Source organism: Eptesicus fuscus, chromosome 12 (genome assembly GCF_027574615.1).
Source record: "Eptesicus fuscus isolate TK198812 chromosome 12, DD_ASM_mEF_20220401, whole genome shotgun sequence".
Classification (NCBI taxonomy): Eukaryota; Metazoa; Chordata; class Mammalia; order Chiroptera; family Vespertilionidae; genus Eptesicus; species Eptesicus fuscus.
This window is the reverse complement of record NC_072484.1, coordinates 15,340,680-15,365,680: the sequence shown is the minus strand read 5'-3', so window position 1 is coordinate 15,365,680 and position 25,001 is coordinate 15,340,680. Positions and strand designations below refer to the sequence as shown.

At 42.7% G+C, this 25,001-nt stretch overlaps 1 protein-coding gene across 3 annotated transcripts; it reads right to left on the bottom strand.

Annotated features, from left to right (window-relative positions):
- Positions 1–1,033: 1,033 nt before the first annotated feature.
- CRNKL1 (crooked neck pre-mRNA splicing factor 1) lies at positions 1,034–23,510 on the bottom strand. 3 transcript variants are annotated; one of them, XM_008141131.3, is made up of 14 exons: positions 23,379–23,510; positions 21,614–21,766; positions 20,070–20,161; positions 17,767–17,925; positions 15,572–15,738; positions 13,439–13,617; positions 12,016–12,186; positions 6,941–7,132; positions 5,969–6,028; positions 4,707–4,787; positions 3,712–3,951; positions 2,355–2,456; positions 2,017–2,265; positions 1,034–1,250 (listed from the first exon to the last, which is right to left on the bottom strand). In XM_008141131.3, exons 1-14 carry the CDS (start codon positions 23,427–23,429, stop codon positions 1,083–1,085), a joined length of 2,064 nt encoding a protein of 687 aa, XP_008139353.1. In that variant the 5' UTR covers positions 23,430–23,510; the 3' UTR covers positions 1,034–1,082. The 3 variants fall into 3 exon arrangements, with proteins under 3 accessions (XP_008139353.1, XP_054580207.1, XP_028000738.1); XM_054724232.1 differs by lacking the exon at positions 3,712–3,951; XM_028144937.2 differs by lacking the exons at positions 3,712–3,951; positions 4,707–4,787.
- Between the last annotated feature and the right edge of the window lie 1,491 nt (positions 23,511–25,001).

Below are 25,001 nucleotides of genomic sequence, written 5' to 3'. Positions count from 1 at the left end.
AAAAGGTTGCCCATCACTGGCTTAGTAGGACACAGAGATACTTACTGGTACTCTAGATAGAAATGACTCCCTTGTCCAGCGAGTTTGGGGAACATGCCAGCATTGTTACTGGTAATTCATACATATGGTAGCATATCAAAGGCTCTGAGAAGCCTATAAAGAGACTTGGTTAACAAGGCTTAACCCTTAATTTAGGGTTTCCCAAACTTGAGTAAGTAATATTATTTTTCATGGCACACCTATTACTATTTTTTAAACAAGCCATTACAGAGTTCAACCAGTCTGGGAAATTGATTAGGGCATAACTGAAATTTGACTAATATGTTCTTGGTAAAAAAGATCTTGTTTAGAAATATAGTCACTGTAAATTATCTTCCAATTAATGTTTTGAAAAGTACTTAGTATAAATGGCCACGACATTAAGGATTTTAGAAGTTAAATTAATCCAAGCACATTCAATTCTATGAGGAATGAACATATTTAAGCAAGTGGCCAGGCATGAACATTTTATTGAGCACTTACTATACATTAGGTATAGTCTGTATTTAATCTTCAAAATGAGTTGGCAAGTATTTGCCCATTTTATGAGTGAAGAAATGAAAATAAAGGTTGAGTTATATATCACTTAAGTGGCACACCAGGCAACAGAATTAAGTTAGTGTGACAGAAGACATGAAAAAGTTAAAGATTTCAGATGAATGCATAAAATACCTTTATGAAAAAGACAAGTATGAGAAAAGTTCGAATGTAACTTGAAACTTCTAGAAAAAGATTCTTTCAAAAGCCAGCATTTCCATCTAAAATCGATGCTAAATGTTACCTCAATTAGATTTCCTAATGCATTATGTGGATAAAAAACGTTTGGATTCCATCAAAGAAATCCAGCAGTTAAAAAAAAAAATTCCTTTACTCACAACCTCCACCCACCTAACTAGCCCAAGAGCATTTTTAAAAGAATTAAAAAAATAGCTGCCAAAGATTTCAATCAGTTCATTACTGGTGAAATATATAAAAACTTACAGGAGTCACAGAGTTCCAAACTATTAATTTATAAAAATAATAAAACATCAGTATGAACAAGATCAGGATTCACTCTCATCAATGTCCTTATCTGGGTCTTGCTCGGCAGCCTCCTTTTCCTGTTGCTGTTTCTTCCAAAGTTTGGCCATGGCCAGGAGCTTGAGGTTCGGTTGATTGGCAGCATCTTCCGGAAAGATGTAATCATAGTATTCTTCCCAGCCTGCATCAGACTATAGGAAGGAAGTAAACAAAGGATAAGCAAACATGGCTGAAATACATTTCAGTTACTTAAAGTGGAAAATATTAACTGGGAAAACCAGAACTCAAAATCAACTTATCTTCATTTTACACAACAACATCAAAGTCTGCTACAGAAAGAACAAGGGCCAGGCCTAGAAGACTGGGAGTAAAGGAGTAGCTGTTGGATTGGTGGTGGTGCAAGTGTAACTCGGAGCTAAAAACCTGGTGGAAAATATTCTGAAAAATCTAAGCACAGCTCCTCTATAATCAACCAAGGAAATAGTATCTCTAACTCCATCTTGCAGTCTAAGATTTTAAAAATGTAAAGATTTACTATTAGTGTTTACCTAGTAGTGAAAGCCCTATATCTGCATAATGATTCCGAATCCCTGCCCTAACATCCCCACCTCCAGTGGGTCAGATTTCACTTCCTAAAGGTCACTCCAGTTCCAGCTTCCACCTCCACTTGCTTTGCTTCCCACAGCCTCCCGATAGGAGCTCCTGCAATCTAAGCCCCGTGAGTCTCCTGCAGAAGGTGCCAATGACCGGGTCATGCCATTTTGTGCATAAGAGCCTTCCTATAGCCTCTGGATTAGTCCTATCTAAAAGTTGATTACCCCGACTGCAACTGTCAACTACCCAGGCCTGCTCCCATTCTCAGATGTACATATGCCATGTAAAAGTACAGATTTCTAAGTCAGAATGCATTTCTGCTCATTTAACATGAGATGACCAGCTCCAGGGCTCAGTTCTTACCCCATCATCAGCCTGGACCTTTCTTCTCTTTTTGACTTTCTCTGGCATGAGTTTGTCTACTCTTTCTTTATCTGACGTAGTTCCAAATTCATCTTCAAAGCTTCTCCAAGATTCCAGCAACATAAGTCTCTCTTCCTTTTCCTCACAGTTTCGCATGGTTTTGTTAGCCTCTTCATAAATTTGTCTGCATTTAGCCAAACTTCCTTCTTTCCCTGAAGACAACTCAAACTGTGCAAAACTGATCCATACCTTAAAAACAATTATTATAGAACCAAATTAACCACATCACCTAGAATACATAATGCAAAACCACAGATAACTTATAAAGCACAGAATACCTTGACATGTTGTGTCCGTTGAAGCAATCGTCGGTAAAGATTGCGTGTTCTTTCAGTTTCTTCCTGCTCAATTTCAAAATCAATGTATGATTTCCAGAGCACCTGAGGAAGGTAACTTAAAAGGTGAGTCTTAACATTTGAAAGCAATATGCCCCTATCCAAAGCACAACTTAACTACCATTCCAACCCAGGATATCCAGGAACCTAGGATTTTTATGAACAATCATAGAACAGAAGGCATATGGATAAATAATACTAGCATTTACAAGCTGCCACAAACTTGGCTAGAATTCTACATTATGAGAAAAAAAGACTTGGATTATCTTGGAATTTTTCAAATGCTGGACTTATCAAGAGGAGCTGAGAAACTTGCCAAGTCTCCCAGGCAGTCATAATCGAGTCACATACAACTGAACTTGCAGGGAGAAAAGAGGCCTAGATTAGCCAGTGTATACTGTTTTTACCTCCACTGTAAGTTCTTGAAATGTTTGATTTCAACTCAACAAGCATGCAGTGAACAGCTGCCCACCTGCTAGTATGTACAGCCTGTCGAGAGCACAAGGCTAAACAAGATATGGCCTGGACTCCTGGGAGCTGGCAGTCTGTGGAGGAGCTGAGGCCAATAGACAGAACTAGTAATACAAAAAGCCCTGCCCCAAGGCAGTAGTAGGGCCCAGTGAACTATTAAATGGAAGATAGTAGTGCAAGATTAATAAAAAGGCTGGAAGAGTTCGGTGGTTCCTATTAGATTCAAATTTGTTCTAGCTGTGGTTTGGCGCCACCTTGTGGCTCTAGCTTAAATATTGAAGGGATGATTTCAGGTCCTGCTGAAGGCAGGACTTCCAGGTACAGTAGCAATAATTCCAGGAGCATCCTGGTTTACTTAGACCCTCTTCTGCTAGCCCAATCCAGACAAAACTGTGCCAAGAGAATCCAAAGATGTGCAGTCCCAACTTCCATCTCCCTTGATCTCCAGATGGGATTATCTCTGCCTGTCTTCTTGACTTTCCCATCCCCTTTAGCTTCCTGCTTGAGAATGGGAGGAAGAGAGCCAGTCACCCACCCATTATATCCCAATTCAGTTTGGTGTCATAAAAAGGCATTGCTGTGCTCTGGTATCCACCTAGAGCAGCGGTGGCCAACCTTTCGGACCTCATGGACCACCGGTTGGCGACCGCTGACTTAAGAGGGCTGCTCCACCGGCCTTTCTATCTCCAAAACAGAAACGTCCTCATCTGAGTGGAAAAGACTGAAAATTTGATCTTCTTTATGCTCTAAAATGCATATTTAGATGGTCATCTAAAGTAATACTACAGAGCTGTCTAAAGCAAATTTATATTCAACTTGAGATCCTCACCTCTGGCATGTCTAAGCGTGGCTGGCTGATGGCTAACTCGTAGATTGCACGGGCTCTCTCAATATCACCAAGAATTGTTTCTAATTCTGCAAATTTAATCCAAGAGGTACAATTTTCAGGTCCAAATTCCAGGAACTTTTCATAAAGCTTCCGGCATCTGTCAAATTCTCGAAGCTGTAGCTCCAATTCTATGTAACCTTTAAATAACTTGTTCTTTGGACATTTGCCTATGGAAGTTCCCTAGAAAAGAAAATGACCAAGTGCTGTAATACCTTGGTGGGTGTGACTTGTGCACAGATACTGTCGAACAGAAACTGTTCTCTGCTGAGCAGGAACCATGAAGAGTCAACATGGCAAGCCACCCTTTCCTTCTGTGACATCACGATGACCATGATGGTTCTGACAAAAGGCCAAAGTAACCCTGTAATTCTCTCAGCTGTCAAGAAAGCCTGTGCCCTCGGGTGCCTGTTCAGCAGGAGAGTGTTCCAGAATTATATGGACACTATTTTGGCACTTACTTAGTTCCTCAGGATTTCCTGGGAAATATGGATGTCAGATATATAAAATCTCCCAGAAGTAAAAAGGTAATCAAAGAATGAACTCTACTTTGCTGTCCACAGCCAGGGTGAGAGTAGCTTATCAGAGGACTAGAGTATTTGATCCTATTAAGAAATTTCAGAGCAACTGTTAAGAGGTGCATTTAATACAACAAAAATTTTTCACAGGATCAGACTAAAGATCAGATCTGACCTAAGAGCAGATCTTTCCAGTGTGAGGAAAGATCTGGTAACTGTTAGGTATAAAGTTTCCAATGTTGAAATAAAATAATTTAAGCATTCTCACCCAATCTTCCTTCACAGGGCATGTGTGCTCTAACACGTCTCAGTGTTTAAAGGCATATTTCTATTGCTAACAGGAACTGTACAACTTATAAGTACTAAGACTTTAATTTCCTTCTCATAGAACTTGTTGATGCGTCTTGATTCTTTACTTACCAAAGCTCTTCGGGCAAATGGTAAATTTTTCTGTCGTATTTCAAATTGTGCATATAGTAGCCACATTTTGGCAAATGTGAACTAGAAAACAAAAGCACAACAACATCTAACTTGAGACTCATTTAAATTAAATTGAACTAAGTTAAGCTTAAATTAACAAATTGCCACAGGCAATTAGATTTCCCTAAAACTTCAGAGCTAGGACAGATGTATTTTCTTTCTTTATAAGCAAAAATGACAATATTTTTTCATGAATAAAAAACAACAAAAACATCCAGTAATCTAGATACTGTATAGTATCACATGGCCCTGCAGCCCCTAATTAGAATCTGTTTCGTTTTGTGGGTATGCCACCTCTATTCCAGGAGGTAACTCGGTCAACATCTCTATTTGTTTCTTGTGCTGAGAAATATGGCAGAGATAACGTCTCAACCACTTCCAGAATACACCTGTGCTCATCCTTGCCTGCACACATCCACCCAGTTACCTACAAACACCTGCTCCCTGTGTCCGGCACATGCTGTGTACTCTCTGGATGTGCATCTTCCCCCTTCCACTCAGTTTATTCCAACTAGAGGCCTGGTGCACGAAATTCGTGCATGGGGGCAGGGTCCCTCAGCCCGGCCTGCACCCTCTCCCAATCCGGGACCCCTCGGGGGATGTCCGACTGCCAATTTAGGTGGGACCGGACCTAAACTGGCAGTCGGACATCCCTCTTGCAATCCAGGATCGCTGGCTCCTAACAGCTCCCTGCCTGCCTGCCTAACCACTCACCTGCCTGATTGCCCCTAACCCCTGCCTGCCTGCCCCTAACTGCTCGCCTGCCTGATTGCCCCTAATTGCCTCTAACTGCCTCTGCTTGCCTGCCTGCCTGATTGCCCCTAACCCCTGCCTGCCTGCCCCTAACTGCTCGCCTGCCTGCCTGCCTGATTACCCCTGACCACCTCTGCCTTGGCCCCCGCCGTGGCGCCTTCATTAGGAAGGACGTCTGGAATGACATCCGGAAGGTTGTTCGGCTGTCCGGTCTAATTAGCATATTACCATCCTCTGAATTTCTACTGTATTAGTCATTTGTCACACACTATCCTCTTAACTGGACCATAAGCTATTTTCAGAGGCAAAGAGCACATTTCATTCTTATTTATGTTTTTCATAGTGCCTACAAAAGAAAATAGTCAATCAATAAATATTTCACTGCACTATTTCATAAGTAACAGAAGCAGGGTTTTAACTTTGAAACGGAACACTAAGAGTAAATGTACCTTTTTATGAGGAATTAGTTCCAAAGAGGCTTGATACACCTGTCTTGTCCTTTCAGGATCCTGTATTAGGATAAGAAATTTTCACAAAATATTACTAATTTTATTGATACTAGTAAAAAATGAACACTCCCAACATGAAATATTTTTTCACAAGTTGCTATTTTCAAACCCTGATTATAATTTATGATTAAAAGTGTGAACTACCACCCAGCCAACATGGCTCATTGATTGAGCATCGACCTTTGAACCAGGAGGTCAAGGTTCAATTCCCGGTCAGAGCACATGACTGGGTTGCGGGCTAGGTCCCCAGTAGGGGGCGTGCAGGGGCAGTCGATCAATGGTTCTCTCTTATCATTGATGTTTCTTTCTTTCTCTCACTTCCTCTCTGAAATCAATAAAAATATATTTTTAAAAAAGTGGCCAACAAACTTTGGTTTAAGAATCAAACAACATAGCTGTCAAATTCTGAGAGAGTCTCTGTGGAAAGGCTTTTCAGCCTGATAGCAGGCGCAAAAATGCTTCACGGTCTCAGATCAACAGCATAAAATTAATCTTTGTCTCTTAATTTATACATGACCAACTTCTGATCTTTATTAAAAGCAAGGATGTGCAATCTAGCCATGACCCCTATTTATGAGAAAGCCCAGAAAACTATGTATAATTAAACTAAGGGCTGGTTCATTGTTTCCTCTCAAGTTCCAAGTGATAATCACATTGTGCCTCAAGGTTTAAAAAACAAAACACAACAAAACAAAACAACAACAACAAAAAACACCTCCTGTGCCCACAACAGATATACAATTAAAAATGTTAGAGGATATATAATCATATGACTGAAATGAAGGCCTATTAGAATCTAAAACTAAATTCCTCTGCTTCGAGGATTGTAAATATCAGTTACTACCCACAACAGCAAGCTTTAAGCACAGTGGTCAGGAAATCACTAGTTGACATGTAATTCCACATTCTTACCTTTGCCTCCAGTTCTTCATAGAGTGCATAGTTGACCCAAAGATAGATGTAACGCTTCCAATGTCTCTTCTCCTGAATGGGTGGGACATTGGCAATAGCTCTTTCATAGACTTCTCGTACAGTTTCTGCTTCTGCATCACTTTCCACCAAGCGCAGGTAATCAAACCAGGCATCATAATTGTGTGGATTAGCCTAGAAAGACAGTAAGTTTAATAAATAAAACAAAACCAAAAGCCATATTTGCTGAACTATGTGAGCTAAAAGAGAGCACCAGACGGACTTTCTATATTTTAGCAACTTCTTCTCTAGATTTTACATGCTATGGCATTTAAAAATATATCATTACTGAGATTTTATAAATAGAAAAGAATATGAAATTCAGCAGTCCCCCCCTTATCTGTGGGGGATATGTTTCAAGACCCTAGTGGATGCCCAATACCCTAGACAGTACTGAGCCATATAATATCCTACCTAATAAAAGAGTAATATGCAAATTGACCCTAACTCCGCTAAACCCACAAGCCATGCCCACAAGCCAATCAGGAGCGAATATGCAAATAAACCCAACCAAGATGGCTACAGCCACAGAGAGCAGGAGGGAGGCTTGGGTTTCCCCGGTAACAGAGGAAGCCAAGCTTTCCGCCTCCACTCAAGGCTACAAAGTTTCAATTATAGAAGGTAAACAAATCCAAATAGAAATGGCGGCAGCTACAGAGCTGGAAAGAGCAGGAGGCAGGGGTTGCCCCCGGCAATGGAGGAAGCAAAGCTTCTGCAGCCCTGGCTGGCCTAGGCCTCTGCTCCAGGCTACAAAGTTTCAATTATAGAAGGTAAACAAATCCAAACAGTAATGGCGGCAGCCACGGCGAGCAGGAGGCTTGGCTCTGCTCCAGGCTACAAAGTTTCAATTGTAGAAGATACATAAATCCTAGATACCAGGGCCTCTGCTTGGGTCGCCAGGGGGCATGGCCGGCCTACAAACCACCACAGGCCCTTCACCCAGGCCGCCCCACACCGCAAGGGAACCCCCACCCTGATCTGGGACACCCTTCAGGGCAAACCAGCTGGCCCCCACCCATGCACCAGGCCTCTATCCTATCTAATAAAAGAGTAATATGCAGATTGACCATCACTCCAACACACAAGATGGCTGTCCCCATGTGGTGAAAGATCCTGCCCCCATGTGGACACAAGATGGCCGGCACAAGATGGCCAGCAGGGAGGGCAGTTGGGAGGGACCAGGCCTGCAAGGGAGGGCAGTTGGAGGCAATCAAGCCTGCAGGGGAGGGCAGTTAGGGGTGACCAGGCCAGCAGAGGAGGGAAGTTGGGGGTGACCGGGCCTGCAGGGAAGGGCAGTTGGGTGGGACCCAGGCCTCTAGGGGAGAGCAGTTGGGGGGGGGGGGGGACCAGGCCTGCAGGGGAGGGCAGTTAGGGGTGACCAGGCCTAAAGGGGAGGGCAGTTAGGGGCAAATATGCTGGCAGGGGAGCAGTTAGTCATCAATCAGGCTGGCAGGGGAGTGGTTAGGGGAGTGATCAGGCTGGCAGGCAGAAGAGGTTAGGGGCAATCAGGAAGGCAGGCAGGCGAGCAGTTGGGAGCCAGCAGTCCTGGATTGTGAGAGGGATGTCCAACTGCCCGCTTAGGCCCAATCCCACCAGGATCAGGCCTAAACAGGCAGTTGGACATCCCTTGAGGGATCCCAGATTGGAGAGGGTGCAGGCTGGCCTGAGGGACACCCCCCCGCCCCGTGCATGAATTTCATGTACCGGGCCTCTAGTATATATATACACACACACACCCACACACACACAGTTTTTTCCTATACATACATATCTATGATAAAAGGTAAAATACTCTTGTACTTCCGGGCAATTAATTATTAAGTAAAATAAGGGCTACTTGAACACAAGCAGTGTGCTACTGTGATAGTTATGATAACCAAGACGGCTACTAACTGACTAACAGGTGGTGAGTGCACAGTGTGGAGACTCTGAACAAAATGATCATTCATGTTCCAGGCAGAACAAAGCGGGACGGCTTGAGATATCATCACACTTAGCAGAATAGGGCACAATTTAAAACATGTGAATTATTTATTTCTGGAATTTTCCCCTTAATATTTTTGGACCATGGTTGACTGTGGCTAATTAAAACAGTAGAAAGCAAAATTTCAGAGGGGTGGAGGAAACTACTGTATAGAGGACAGATTATTAGCCTGGTGTCCCACAGCAAGGCTCCTTGCATAACCACCCCCAAGACAATTATTCAATAACTAGGGGGGTGGTTTGTCCCTCAGCCCAGCCTGCACCCTCTCCAATCTGGGACCCCTTGAGGGATGTCCAACCACACATTTAGGCCCATAGGCCAGTGGGATCGGGCCTAAACGGGTGGTTGGACATCCCTATCACAATCCAGGCCTGCTGGCTCCAAACCGCTCACCTGCCTCTGCATGATTGCCCCTAACCACATCTGCCTTCTAGCTTGATCACCCGCTACCCACTCCCCTGCCAGTCTGATCGACGCCTAACTGCTCCCCGGCCGGCCCGAATGCCCCTAACTGCCCTCCCCTATTGGCCTGGTCACCCCCAACTGCCCTCCCCTGCCAGTCTGGTCACCCCTAACTGTCCTCCCCTGCAGGCCTGGTCGCCCCCAACAGCCCTCCCCTGCTGGCCCATTCACTCTTAACTGCCCTCCCCTGCTGGCCTGGTCACCCCTAACTGCCCCCCCCTGCAAGCCTGCCCCCCCCATCCCCTAACTGTCCTCCCCTGCAGGCCTGGTCCCCCACAACTGCCCTCGCCTGCAGGCCTGGGTTCCCCGCAACTGTCCTCCAATGCAAGCCTGGCCCACCCCCCCAACTGCCATCCACTGCAGGCCTGGCCCACCCCCTCAACTGCCATCCACTGCAGGCCTGGTCCCCCCACAACAGCCCTCCCCTGCCAGCCTGGGTCCCCCCCAAATGCCCTCCCCTGCAGGCCTGGTACCCCCCAACTGCCCTTCCCTGCTGGCCTGGTCTCCCCCCCCCCCCCCCAGCTGTCCTACCCTGCAGGCCTGGTCCCCCGCAACTTCCCTCCCCTGCTGGCCTGGTCTCCCCAACTGCCTTCCTCTGCTGGCCTGGTCACCCCTAACTGTCCTCCCTGCTGGCCTGATCTCCCACAACTGCCCTCCCCTGCAGGCCTGGTCCCCCCCAACTTCCCTCCCCTGCTGGCCTGGTCTCCCCCAACTGCCCTCCCCTGTAGGCCTGGGTACCCCCCCCCCAACTGCCCTCCCCTGCAGGCCTGGTCCCCCCAAGTGCCCTCCCCTACTGGCCTGGGTCCCCCCCCATCTGCCCTCCCTTGCTAGCCTGGTCTGCCCCAACTGCCCTCCTCTGCTGGCCTGGTCACCCTTAACTGCCCACAACTGCCCTCCCCTGCTGGCCATCTTGTGTGCACATGGGGGCAGCCATCTTTGATCACATGGGGGCAGCCATCTTGTGTCTTGGAGTAATATTTGCATATTACTCTTTTATCAGATAGAATTAGATACCTATATTTGCAAATGTATTTGTTTATATATGTGACTATATGTCCTTACATCCAGATTTAAAATTACAATAGAATTAAACCATGCTCACAATTGTGAAACCTGATTTATCAATTAATAGTAATTTATCTTTAACATATCTTGCTGACCTCATTTAACACCAGACTTACATCTTTGGTAGGTATCTTGAAATGCTACTGTCTTTAAATTCAAATCAAAATAGTACATTACAGGTAAAGAGATGAGAATAGAACCATATCTACAATACATCTTACATTCCAACAGTTAAACTAAAAGGTAATGTATAAAAACTAGTGTTTTTGTGGTTGTTTTTTATCAAGCCCTAACTCTTCTACTTTCTTTCAAAAATAAGCTCAAATGCCTGGCCAGTGTGACTCTGTGGTTGAGCGTCAACCTATGAATCAGGAAATCATGATTTAATTTCCAGTCAGGGCACATGCCCAGGTTGTGGACTTGATCCCCAGTGGGGGGAGTGCAGGAGGCAGCTCATCAATGATTCTCTCTCATCACTGATGTTTTTTTTCTCTCTCTCTTTCTCCCTTACTCTCTGAAATCAATTAAATATATCTATCTATCTATCTATCTATATACCTATTTAAAAAAAGAGTAATATGCAAATTAACCACCACTATGCTACATACATAAGCCACGCCCACAAGCCATGCCCACCAGCGAATCAGGAGTGAATATGCAAATAAACCCAACCAAGATGGCTACGGCCACAGAGAGCAGGAGGGAGGCTTGGGTTTCCCAGGCAATGGCGGAAGCCAAGCTTTCCGCCTGCCCTTGCCAGCCTAGGACTCCACTCAAGGCTACAAAGTTTCAATTATAGAACATACACAAATCCAAACAAAAATGGCGGCAGCCACGAAGCTGGAAAGAGCAGGAGGCTAGGGTTGCCCCCAGCGATGGAGAAAGCCAAGCTTTCCGCAGACCCTGGCCTGCCCAGGCCTCTGCTCCAGGCTACAAAGTTTCAATTGTAGAAGATAAATAAACCCCAGATACCAGGGCCTCTGCTTGGGTCGCCAGGGAGCATGGCTGGCCTGCAAACCACCACAGGCCCCTCGCCCAGGCCGCCTCATGCCCCAAGGGAACCCCCACCCTGATCCGGGACATTATTCAGGTCAAACCAGCTGGCCCCCACCCATGCACCAGACCTCTATCCTATCTAATAGAAGAGTAATATGCAGATTGACCATCACTCCCACACATAAGATGGCTGCCCCCATGTGGACACAAGATGGCCGGCACAAGATGGCCAGTAGGGGAGGGCAGTTGGGAGGAATCAGGCCTGCACACAATCAGCAATCAAAGTGACTTTCAACCTGTGAGTGGCAGAGCAAGTCCAGGTGTTTGCTTGCCTTTGTTTATCAGCCTCAATTACCTGATCTGCCTGAAATAGCCGTCCATTTACTGCAGACACATCGTCAAAAGCGTAATGACTGGTAGCCCTAACTAGCTCTCATTCATTTTATTGTAGCTAGTATTGACGGGCACACCTTACTTACTTGCAGAATTAAGCATATACACCAGCACTTACCTTCACTTCTTCTTCATACTGGAATCTCCGTTTGCTCACAATGATGTCTTCAATACCCCGCCTATCACCAAACTTCTTCTCAAAGATGGTATAATTTTTAAAGAGTTCTTGGGCCTCTTGTTTTGAAATTCTATCCAGGGCATACTTGTAAATCACTCGTACCCTTTCAAACTAAAAGCAGACAGAATGATTTTATCTACCATTACATAACATTCTCATTCTAGTCATGATTAGGAAAGTAGTTATGACATAAAACATTACTTGTAAATTAGATTTTAAGGCCTCAAAATGTCAAAAATGAGATTTTTCTCCTCCCTTTCAATGAGATATTTCATTCAGGAAGGACTGACGCTCTCCTTTGAGCTACACATTTAAAGCTGTCTTACTCAACATTGCCAGCTGGATGTCATCTGTGTATCTCAAACTAAAAGGTCTCAAACTGAGCTCCTGTTTCTCCCCACCAAACCCAAGTCTTCCAATCTTGATTAAGCAATACCTATTGCCACACAGTTGCTCAAGTTAAAATTCCCTGGAGCCCTCCTCGATTCCTCTCCTTTCATTCCCCACATTCACTGTTTCTAGCCCTGCCATTTCTACCTCTTCAACACAGCCCTTCACTTCTCCCCTCCCCCCTGCCAACCCATCTCCACTTCTTCCCTGGACCATTTCAAGTCTCCTCTACTTTGGCTACCCTCCCCCCAATATAATCTCCATAAATTAGCTGGAGGCACTCCTTACAATATAAATTATAATCTACCATGGTTTTCTCCTACTAAAACCCTTCAATACTTGCGGCTGCCCTTAGAATAGAATCTGAATTCCCTACTATGACCTGTGTAAGTCCCTGCATTCAGGAAGGGGCTGGGTGGAAGGAGTAAAGGGGGGAAAGAGGGAAATATCTGTTTTGCCATCAACAATAAGTAAATAAATAAATGGGTTATTTTCCATACATACTCTGGAAGAAAAGAACTGACTTGTGGGACAACCTGTTTTCACTTAAAATTATATTCTCTGTTCTGAGGGCTCTGGGCTTTTTGTTTCCCAGGTTTATTATTTGTAAAGCCTTCTAATCAGGATACCAAGTGACTCAATCTGTTTATAGATAATATTCTCACTCCAGACTTAAAGGCTTATATGTCAAGCACAGAACAATAAAATTAAGATAGTTATGATATAATCTACAATCACTCAGCTCCCAATATGCAGCTTAGTCACAAATGTACCATATTTTCCGGTGTATAAGACGACTGGGCATATAGAAGATTTTCCTGGGTTAAAAAGTCGTCTTATATGCCGGAAAATACGGTACATTTTGAAAACATTTTCTCCAATAAGTGCATAAAAAAATGGAAATGAACTTGATGTGACAAGAAGTAATGTTTTCTAAGCTGTTTTGCAATGTAACTGAGTGAAGTTTACTTACTTCTTTTTGATTTTCTTCAAATTTGGCAAAGGCAACATAAAGGCGTTCATCCATGTGTTCATCTCCAAAGAATTCCACAGCTCTCTCATACACTTTTCGTGCATGTGCAAAATAACCATGTTTTTCTTCAAAGCGGGCATACTTGATCCAGTTCTTAACATCAGGGTGCACAAGTACAAGTGCAGGGGAATTAAAGAAATACCAGCAAGACAACATGGCTTAAAAAACAAACAAAACCCAATACCCAAATCCACCACAAAACACACTACGACTACGGGGATGATAAAACATGTACGAAGGTGGAGAACCACTAGATGTGACCTCTGTTGAGGGAGCTGTGTCTTCCTCCAGTGTTTAGTCAATATTTTAGTACTGGGACACATTTCTGGTAGTGGTACAACAGGAGTCTAGAGGCATAAAAGGTGAACCCTAGTTATTAGCACTGTGACCTGAACAAGTCATTTAACATGTCTAAGCCTCAGTTTTATCATCTGTAAACACAGTATTAAAATTAATACTGACCACACTGGATGACTGCTGTCTTTAAATGAGAAAATATATGTAAATCTTTTAGCTGTTTCTGGTCAAAAGAGCATGCTTAATACATGGCATCTATTATACTATATGCTCAATAGCATTAGTATTTGAGTTAATGATGAAGAAAAAACAAGTCACAAAAAGAAAACGGCTAACTAGAGCTAGAAGAGAAAGTTTTAAATTACTATTTTATTTCTTAATAGGATCTATATGCCTATTTTTTTAATCTACCTTCCTTTGTTTCCATTAGTAACACATTCAAATAAGGCAATGATGTTAAGAGCATTGGCTCTGAAGCTGCTACTGGGTTCAAATCCTACCTCCATCACTACCTGAGAGACCCTGATCAAGCTACTTAATCTCTCATGCCTCAGTTTCCACATCTGTAGAATGAAGTAGTTCCTGTATCACAGGGTTGTCATGAGGATTAAATAACAATATTTGTAAAGTGCTTAGAGAGCAATGCTTGACACAAAGGAAATAATACTAAAAGCTTTTGTTAAATTAATAATATTAAAAACAGTAGAGGTAACTGAGAGCTTAAATTGCACAATAGTTGATTCTCATTATTTGTGTTAGTTATTTCCTATGAAGTCACTGTGAATGCTTAATTAGCGAATACCAAATCATTGCTGCTAGGGGAAACATGTATGTATGTATTTATATGCATCTCATAGAGAGTACAATCTTAAATCCTAAAAATGACTAATCCTTAGATTCTAGTTTTGGTATTTTATAATAGAAAAAACAAGGTTCAGAAGTATTAAGTGACTTGCCAGAAGCTGCCCATAAACCAGAGCCAGAAAAGGGACTCAAACATGTCCAACTGGCCCAAGAGGCAGAGCTTCTTACATTCCACTGCACGGCCTTATCCTGTCTCCAATCTCCATCCTCTGATCATCTCTGTATCAGAGCAGAGACAAGAAGGCAGACTGTTGCCTAAGGTGGGACCAAATACCTTGGGTGACTCAAATTTTTCATCACTCTGTGCTTGCAAATGACTGAAAGTGCCACAAATATTGACTTTGGGGTTACAAATAAATTCTAGCAAGTAGAAGTCACAAATATGGTAACAGTGCATAATGAGGATCAATTATTGCAGCTGCTAAGCGTGCTTTCACATGTTATCATCTAATCTTTACAACCAGCCCGTAGTACAAACCTTTATTCTCATTTTAAAAATGAGGATACCAAGTCTCAAAGGAATTAACTGACTCATTGCAATCATATCATTAGTAATTGGTAAACCTTTGGATGGACTCCAATAATGGTGCTAATGACCTTAAACTTCAACTCTAGAAAAATAGCTATAGCAGCCAGGGCCTTAGTGTGTCATTTTCCAAAAGAAACCATTGCATTATTGTCAAAATATAAACAAATCCAAAGTCTCACTGGAAAAGCTCAAACAATTACCCAGACCACAGACTTTTTTCCTGACCAACCTATGTCCCTAGAAAATACATATGTAGCTTATGAAGATACAATTTGCATCCCTAACTTCTAGGCCAACATTAATGTGTCTGGACCATGATGACATTTCCATGGGAGTAGGACCAGGACAATAATGGCATCACTCAGACCTCATCCAAAGGATATATCTTTCATAAATGGTGCGGGCCCGATCCACTTCTTTGTATCGCAGCTCAAAGTTGATGTAGGAGTGCCAGGCTTGCTCCTCCGGCTGCCATTCCATCCAGCGTTCAAACACCTGCCGGGCTCCAGCCACATTTCCCAGCATCTCCTCCATGTACGTATATTTGTACCTTTAATAAAATCATCCGAAGTTATCTGTCATGGTCAAAATGACTTCGGTGGCTGAACGGATGAGAGAACAAAATCCATAGATATGCTGTCTATAAGAGACTCATTTCTGATCGAAAGATACACATAGACTGAAAGTAAAGGGATAGAAAACAATATTTCATAAAAATGGAAATGAAAAAAAGAAAAGCTGGGGTAGCAATACTTATTCCAGACAAAATAGACTTTAAAACAAAGGTTATAATAAAAGAGAAAGTAGGACCCAACAATTCCACCCCTGGTTATTTATCTGAAGAAACCCAAAACACTAACTCAAAAAGACATGCATCTATATGTTTCTTGCTACATTATTTATAACTAGAGGCCCATTGCAGGAAGATTCCTGCAAGAATAGGGCTTCCTCGGGCCTATTCCTGCAAGAATAGGGCTTTGCTCCCTTCTGCAGTGCTTGGCTTCCTTCTACACTGTCTTCAGTCTTTGCTCGGTACCTGTGTATGCAAATTAACTGCCATCTTTGTTGGGTTAATTTGCATACTCGCTCTGATTGGCTGGTGGGCACGGTGGAGGGACAGTCAATTTGCATGTTTCTCTTTTATTAGTTTAGATATCCAAGATATGGAAGCAACCTAATTGTCTATCAACAGATGAATGGATAAAGTGGTACATCTATACAATGTAATATGACTCAGCCATAAAAAAGAAAGAAATACTGCCATTTGTGAACTCAACATGGATGAACCTAGAGGGGATGGTGCTGAGTGAAATAAGTCAGACAAAGATAAATACTATATGATTTCACTTAAATTCAGAATATAAAGAACAAAATAAATGAACAAGAAAAACAGAAACAGACTTAAAGATACAGAGAACATTTTGACAGTTGCCAGAGGAAAGAGAGTTTGGGGGGCTGGGTGAAAAAGGTGAAGGGATTAAGAAGCACAATTGGCAGTTACAAAAATAGTCATGGGGATGTAAAGTATAGCATAGGGAATAGACAATAATATTCTAATAACTACGCCGTGGTGCTAAATGGGGATTTATATTGCGGGATTTTTTGGGATGATCATGTATTAAGTTATGTAATGTCTGGTCACTGGAATTTACACCTAAAACTAATATAATATTTTATGTCAACTGTAATTAAAAAGTAAAAAAATATTTTAAATAAATGACTTAGGGAAAAAATGTTCTTTGGCAAGTTCTAGTTTTAACTTTAAATGTGAAGATGATTTAAGACTTTATCTCTCCTAAAGGATAAATTAAACATGTTTTTTTATTAAAATATAAGTCTGGCCCAGTTGGCGTTGCTCAGTGGTTGAGTGTCAACCTATGAACCCAGGAGGTCACTGTGCAATTCCAGGTCAGGGCATATGCCCAGTTGCAGGCTTGATCCCCAGTGTGCAGAGTGCAGGAGGCAGCTGATCAATGATTCTTTCTCATCACTGATGTTTCTATCTCTCTCTCCTTCCCTTTCTCTGAAATCAATAAGAATATATTTAAAAAGATATATATGTAAGTCTGAAAAGGATGAACCATTAGAAATATATTTTTCTTAAAAATTGCTTAGTTCAACAAGAATTTTCTTATACATAAAAGACTGCAATCAAAATTTTAGTTTTGATTACACCCCTATTATATATTACTATAATTATAATAGACTAGAGGTCCGTGCACCGGTGGGGTCCCTCGGCCTGGCCTGTAGGGATTGGGTCAAAACCGGCAGTCCGATATGCCCCGAGGGGTCCTGCAGTTCGAGAGGGCACTCTGCAAAGTTGCTCTCGCTCAGCAGCTCCTGCGTTGAGTGTCTGCCCCCTGGTGGTAGTGTGCATCATACCTACCGGCCAGTCAGCCAATCACTTAGCCTTTTATATATATAGATAGATTATAAGACATTCAAAAGCACTTATACATACTTAACATGTGTAAAATTAAACAAATCTATATGATTCCAACTATGTAAATGAAATAAGTATGCAAATATGGAACTTTCCTAGTCTACAAAAAGACATTTCATTAGATAAGAAACTTACCAGAACTGGTTGACTCGAGGCAGAGTTGTTATGGCCCGGTCCCAGATATTTCGGGCATGGTTGACCTGGCGATTCTTCATTTCCATTTCTGCATATTTCAGCCAGAGTGTAATATTTCGATAGTCCACATCTAAAGCACGTTCGTATATGGATCGAGCCCTTAAGAAGCAAGATTTGGGGGGCATTAAAAGCAGTACATATAACACACATAGCAACTATTTCAAACCATTTGCAGTGCCCTGCTATTTTATCAGGTGTTCATCATGAGTCAGTTTCTAGGCATAAAAAGGTGAAAAGATATGATGCTATTCTCAGAAACCTTACAAAGACTTAAAGGAAGTCTTTGCATGTAATTACAATGCAATGCAATAAACATCATAGTCAAGATCTGCACAAAGAAGCAAAGGAAAAAAAATAAAAATGTCTGGTGTAAAAGGCTAAGCAGTATTACTCCAGAATTGAAAACAAATTTGGAACTTGAGGAAAGTCCTAGAGGCCAAGGTGGGTAGGGAGGGGTACTCATTCTAGGCAGAGAGAACAGCCAAGTGTAACAGTAAGGAGACATGAGCCCCAGCTCATGTTGGTTTGGCTCAGTGGATAGAGCGTTGGGTGGTGGATTGAAGGGTCCTGGGTTCGATTCTGGTCAAGGGCATGTACCTCAGTTGCAGGAACTATCCCAGGCTTTGGGCAGGGCTCATGTGGGAGGCAACCAATTGATGTGTTTCTCTCACATCGATGTTTCTCTCTCTCTGTCTCTCCCCCTCCCTTCTACTCTCTCTAAAAAAGAAAAATCAATGGAAAAATATCCTCGAGTGAGGGATGAAAAAAAAAAAAGACATGATATGTCCAGGTAATGGCAACTATGCAGGCACAATGGGGCAGGGAGTATGCTGGGAGAGTGCAGAAAGTCTAAACAACAGGTCATGATTTTAATCTTATTGGCCACTGGTTATCAGTGAAATAATTTTTATTTTAAAAATTCCCACTATATATTTGAATAAATAATGACAGAAAACTTCCCCCACCTGGTGAAAGAAATAGACTTACAAGTCCAGGATGCACAGAGAACCCCAAACAAGAGGAACACAAGGAGGACCACACCAAGACACATCATAATTAAAATGCCAAGAGCAAAAGACAAAGAGAGAATCTTACAAGCAGCAAGAGAAAAACAGTTAGTTACCTACAAGGGAGCACCTATAGGACTGCCAGCTGATTTCTCAACAGAAACTATGCAGGCCAGACGGGAGTGGCAAGAAATATTCAAAGTGATGAATAGCAAGAACCTACAACCAAGATTACTCTACCCACCAAAGCTATCATTTAGAATGGAAGGTCAGATAAAGAACTTCACAGACAAGAAAAAGCTAAAGGAGTTCATCACCACCAAACCACTATTATATGAAATGTTGAAGGGTATTCTTTAAGAAGAGGAAGAAGAAAAAGATAAAAAATATGAACAAAATGGCAACAAATACAAACCTATCAACAATTGAATCTAAAAATCAAAATAAACGAATAAGAAATCTAAAGAACAGAATAAACTGGTGAATAAAATAGAATCAGAGGCATGGAAATGGAACAGACTGACGATTCTCAGAGAGAAGGGGGGTGGGGGTGTGGGAAGAGATTAAACAAAGATCTTATGTGCATATATGCATTACCTATGGATACAGATAATAGGGTGTAGAAGGCCTAGAGTGGGGCAGGAACTGGATGGAGGGAGGCAATGGGGGGGAAAAAGAGGGACATCTGTAATAATCTCAACAATAAAGATTAAAAAAAAAAATCCCAATATAGAGAAAGCAGATGAAACTACACTTCTCTGGCTACAGGGTGTGTGCTGGTGGAGACCCACCTGTACAGCCTCCTACTCTGCTCCCCCCAACACTAGCCTACCACAGGACCCCTGAAGCCCTCAAAGGAATCCCAGGGTTCTATGAAAGAAACTGAAAATTACTAACAAAGACACAATCTTCTACTTGTACTTTAACTTTCTCTATTTTTTTTTTGTATCTGTTAACTTATGACATCTTTATATATAAAATTACAGCATTGATCAGACCATCAAATCTCAGAGGGAAGGCAAGGGAGGGTGGGGGTAAGGGGGAGAGATCAACAAAAGGACTTGTATGCATGCATATAAGCATAACCAATGGACACAGACACCAGGGGGGTGAGGGCATGAGCGGGGGGGGGGGGGGGGGGGGGCAAGGGGAGAATAAAGACACATATGTAATACCTTAATCAATAAAGAAAAAATAAATAAAACAGAAAAAAAATTACATGCTCAACAATTTTACCTTTGAATCTCCTTTAGACTCTCTTCCCATTGTGCGTATTTTATCCAGTTACTAATCACAGTCCTGTTTTTTCTTATGTTATCTTCAAAAGTCTAGGAAGGCAAAATGGATCAAATTAAAGAGAAAATAACTAAAAATAACATTATCCTTTTTCTATTAATCCTATACTAAAAATGATACTTACTCATTTTATTCTTACATAAGAGAAATTGCATCCTGGAATCTCTGAGAAATAAGAAACCCACTACAGAAGCTTATAATCACAGGTGTCTTACATGCAAGCAAAAGGAAAGTTTCAGATATAAAGAATTATTGCAGAATTGTTGATATTTTCTCTTATTGCCTATAACAACTGATACTATAATATACTTGTTTCTAACAAGAAAATGTGTTTTGACTAGGTCTTTTTGGTAATGTCACAGAATTTCATACATAACTCAATGAGGATAACTAATAAGTAGGTAAAACAAAATTAGTGGTTTAAAATAATCCCACATTTTAGAGTAAGAAGGTCAGATCAGATTTCTAGTCTTCTCATGGCTCTTTCCCACATCTTAACACAGGTGCTGGTACGGCCAGAAGCAGCATATAACATAGCCTTGCTAAGTCCACCTCTCTTCTAGCTGTCAGTTGTTCCACTTGTTAAACTTCTATCAATCTTAGATTGAGCACCAAAAAGTATGTCTCTCGTGGACTTAATTTCTTTATACTCTAAAACAGACAATTCATGGTATACTTCATAAAGTTCAACAAATGCAGTTATGTGGTAACCAAAAGTTGTATTATTTATGTGGCTAGAAACACAAACCTCTTCTCATTTTATAGTCTTACTAGAGGCCCAGTGCACAGATTCATGCACATTGGAAGGAAATTTATTAGAAGGTGGCCGGCTGGGCAGGACTGGGCGAGACGGGCCAGACACGGCCCAGAGCCAACCTTCTGAAGTCCCTCCCCAGCCGGCTGCGCCTGGGGCAGCACTGGGGCTCGAAGGCCATCTGCGGAGTGAGCAGGGTCCCTCCAGCAGGTGGGGTACCTCGGCCTGGACTGTGGGGATTGGGCCAAAACTAGCTCTCCAACATCCCCCGAGGGGTCCCGGAGTGCGAGAGGGCACTCTGCAAAGTTGCTGTCGCTCAGCAGCCCCTGTATTGAGTGCCTGCCTCTGATGGTCAGTGTGTGTCATACCTACTGGCCCGGGCAGTCTCTTAGCCTCTTATATCTATCTACATAAAAAATATATAGATAGATATAAAAGGCTAATATGCTAAGTGTCCCTTCAGGTGTTCAACTGGAGACTGGGAGTTCGATTACTCACTATGACATGTGTGACCACCAGAGGATGGCGCAGAACGAAGGAAGGCCCTGGCCGGCAGCCAGGAAAGGCCCCGATCGGCCCTGATCGCCGGCCAGGCCCTAGGGACCCTACCCGTGCACAAATTTTGTGCACCAGGTCTCTAGTATATAGATAAACAATGAGGAATTTTTCAAACTCTGACCTATGAATCCTTAACAATATTGACATACTGAAAGACATTGCACTGACTGACCTTCCTTTTCCTTAGTTTGTAATCATTTAACTCTTCTTCATCTGTGATCTTCTGTTGAGGTGGAGGTGGAAGAAGCTCAAGTTCTCTTTCTTTAGCTTCTCTTAAAAGCTGTTCCGCAGTGATCTGTACCTCAGCTGGGGCTTTGTTTTTCACCTTTTAAGACAAGACATTTCTATTTTTAGTAGATGCTCTGCACACATGGTTTAACAAACAAACATTTTTTTAGGATGTGAACTTTATATATCACAAGATGCCCTCTTTGTATGACATGTTCCCATTTCTCTGGGCAACCAAACAGCAAAAAAATATGTGTTCTAGCTTATGTATGATAGCTATTAACAAGCCATAGATAAAAGTCTCAAGAGAAAAGATAGCAAAAGTAGCAAATTTTCCTTTTAGATTAGTAAAATAAAACACTCTGAGGATGCCTAGGTAAAACTCTCACCAGAGGTTTTGTTTATCAAGATGCAGACCATAGCTTATCTAGCATTACAATCTCTATTTAGGTAATTCTTCAAGGTAGGCCCCAGGTGGGTAGCCCAGTTTGATTTCTCATGGCATTTCAAGTCCAAGACAATATTCAGTAAGTTGCCATCATTAGAATATAAGCTTCTTCAGGTCTTAGAGCTGTGCAGTCCAACATGATAGCCATGAGCCACATGAGGTGAGTCCAAATTGAGATGGGCTCTAAGTGTAAAATATACAGTAGATTCTGGAGACTTCGCATGAAAAAAGAACAAACCACCTAATTAAATTTTTATACTGGTTACATGTTGAAATGACAGTATCATGGACACACTAAGTTGTTAAATAAAATATATAATTAAAATTAATGTCACCTGCTTTGACTTTTTAACGTCACTATGAGAAAACTTAAATTACATATGGGGCTCATGTTACTGCTACTGGACCAGTCAAAGTTTATGGAATGGAATTATAGGAAATACTAATTATTTAGTGCTGTACAATGATGATGATGATAATAGCTCATACCTAATGAGCATTAAGTACTAGATACTGTGCTATATGCTTTATATACATTATCTCCGGAAGTCATCTACATGGACCTGTAAAGAAAGGCTCAAGAGAGTCATCTGGGCTGAAGAACAGACCGGAGGGAGAGTATCTGTAAAGGCTTAGAACAAAGCCTGTTACATAGTAAGTCATTGGTGAGTACCAGCCACCGAAGGAAATATTAGATATCAATTTATTGTTTAACTTAAATTATACCACTATACAATTGTTGTCATCTACTCTCATTCTTTCCACTCTCAGCTGGGCTAACTCCTTTTCAGCCTTCAAGTCTCGGCTTAAATGTCACGTCTCAGCACCGTTTACTTTGGAGACCTTCTCATACAACCCCCATTATTCCTTGGCACATTCTACTTGGCCTCCGTAGCATTTGGCACGGTTGCAATTTTACACGTGTGTCTCATTTGAGTACTGCTCGTGGCCAGCATTAGAGTGTAGCTCCGCAGTGCCTAGCGCCCTGCCTGGCTGTTACCTGTGCTGAACGAACCTTCTCCTCTCCTCCACCCGCAAAAACACCTGCCCAGAAGGAAGGCTACGCCGACGTGCGGGCTGTGCTTCGGCTGACAAGAGCTTGCACCCCACTACCGCCTATCTCTTTCCTTCTCTATCACCCGAGGCCCCGCACGGGGTGGGCCTGCAATCTCGGACAACCCTCTCTCGCCGCAGGTACCACGGAGCCCGGGGCAAGCCCCTCTCCAAGGCCCTCCCTACAAAGCCCCCCGTTATCGCCTACCTTGGCCACTTTGGGAATTCTCTGCTTCCCGGCCGCGGTGGAGGCCGCCATGGCTGCAGCAGAATTCGTTCGGTAAACCCTGAGTCCCAGATATCTGCCCGAAGGCTCGCCGACGCCGCAAACTTTCTAATAACAAGCGGGATCCCGGAACCGGAAGCGGAACTGGACTTGACCTTTAACCTCCAGCACGCTCCGTGACCCAGGGAGCGCCGTTTCTGTGGTAACCTGGCTGCGCGTCCTCCTTAGAGCCGGGTGTCGAGCGCGGCGTCCTAGAGCTGCGGGTGAGGTGGATAGAGCTGGCCTTCCCAGCAGGGACGCGAGGACCGGGTCCAGGGCGTCAAGGACGCATCCAGGTCAGTGTCCAGGACTGGGTCACAGCGCGAGAACCGCTGGACCTGTCTAGCTTTGGCGCCCAGCAAGGCGGGTAGGAACCAACTCCAATCTGGATGCTCGAGGGTGGGGGGGAAGAGAGGCAGGCCGAAAAACTACTGTTCCCAGCATGCCAAGGGGCGGACCGCTGCGCTCCTGGGCAGCCCGGAGCTGCGTTGCATTCTAGGTTTTGTAGTTTCTGAGACCAACTACCCTTCGTTTCTGGACAGTAGTGCCCAAATAATTAACTCCAAGGTTATTAAAAGTTTATTAAAAATAACTGAAGGTATTTTAAAGCCAGATAATACAAATTAAAAATAAATCAGTAGACTAGCAAACCAGCCAGCCTTGTTGTCAGATAAGCAGATGTTTAAATTCTCTTAGTCTGCCTTAATTACATGCATTATCTTGGCCTCCATGTCTTTATAAGACGAGGATAATATCTATTTCAGAAGGATTAAAGAGAAAATCTATGTAGCGCTAAGTAAGTGTTAGCTGGTATATTTCTTGACATGCCTTTAAAAACAGAAAAAATTACTTATATGCAAGCAAATGGTTAAGAGAATTTTTTTAAAAGACTTTATTTCTTGGAGCAGTTTTAGGTTCACAGCAAATTTGAAAGATGCAGAGAATGCCTATTCCTCCAACCCCCCCCCCCCCACCGCCTCCCCACTATCAACATCCCCCACCAAAGTGGTACATTAGTTACACTTGATAAACCTACATTGACATATTATCTCTCAAAGTCCATAGTCTACATTAGGGTCACTCTTGGTGCTGTACAATCCATTATATGTCTTTCTGAAACAGTAGACTCCCCACTGTTGTCATTAGCGATTCTCCTCAGAAAGGCTTGGTTATACAAAGAAAGCAGGTACTTTCTTATGGAACTTCTCAAAGTCTTTAATGAGCATGATGGCCTGTCAGGAATGCTATCACAAGCAGCATTTCCTATACCCATTTGACTATAAGATGTTTTGTCTCAAAATCTCTCTCAGGATCGCTGCCCTTCAGGACTCCAGTTTGGGGAACTCTGTTTGGAACAAGGGCAGCAGCTGTCCATATTCCCCTGTAACTCTTGGCCCCATGCAGTGGTGGCTAATTAAATATAAGAGGACCCTGAATCAGTGAATAATCCCTTTCACTGTTTTTTCAAGCCTACTGTTAGAATCCTTTAAAGCAGCTTCATTGGAAACAAAGAACACAGTTGCAGAAATTTCTAGACAGGCCAATTCTCAGAAACATCATTGTCCT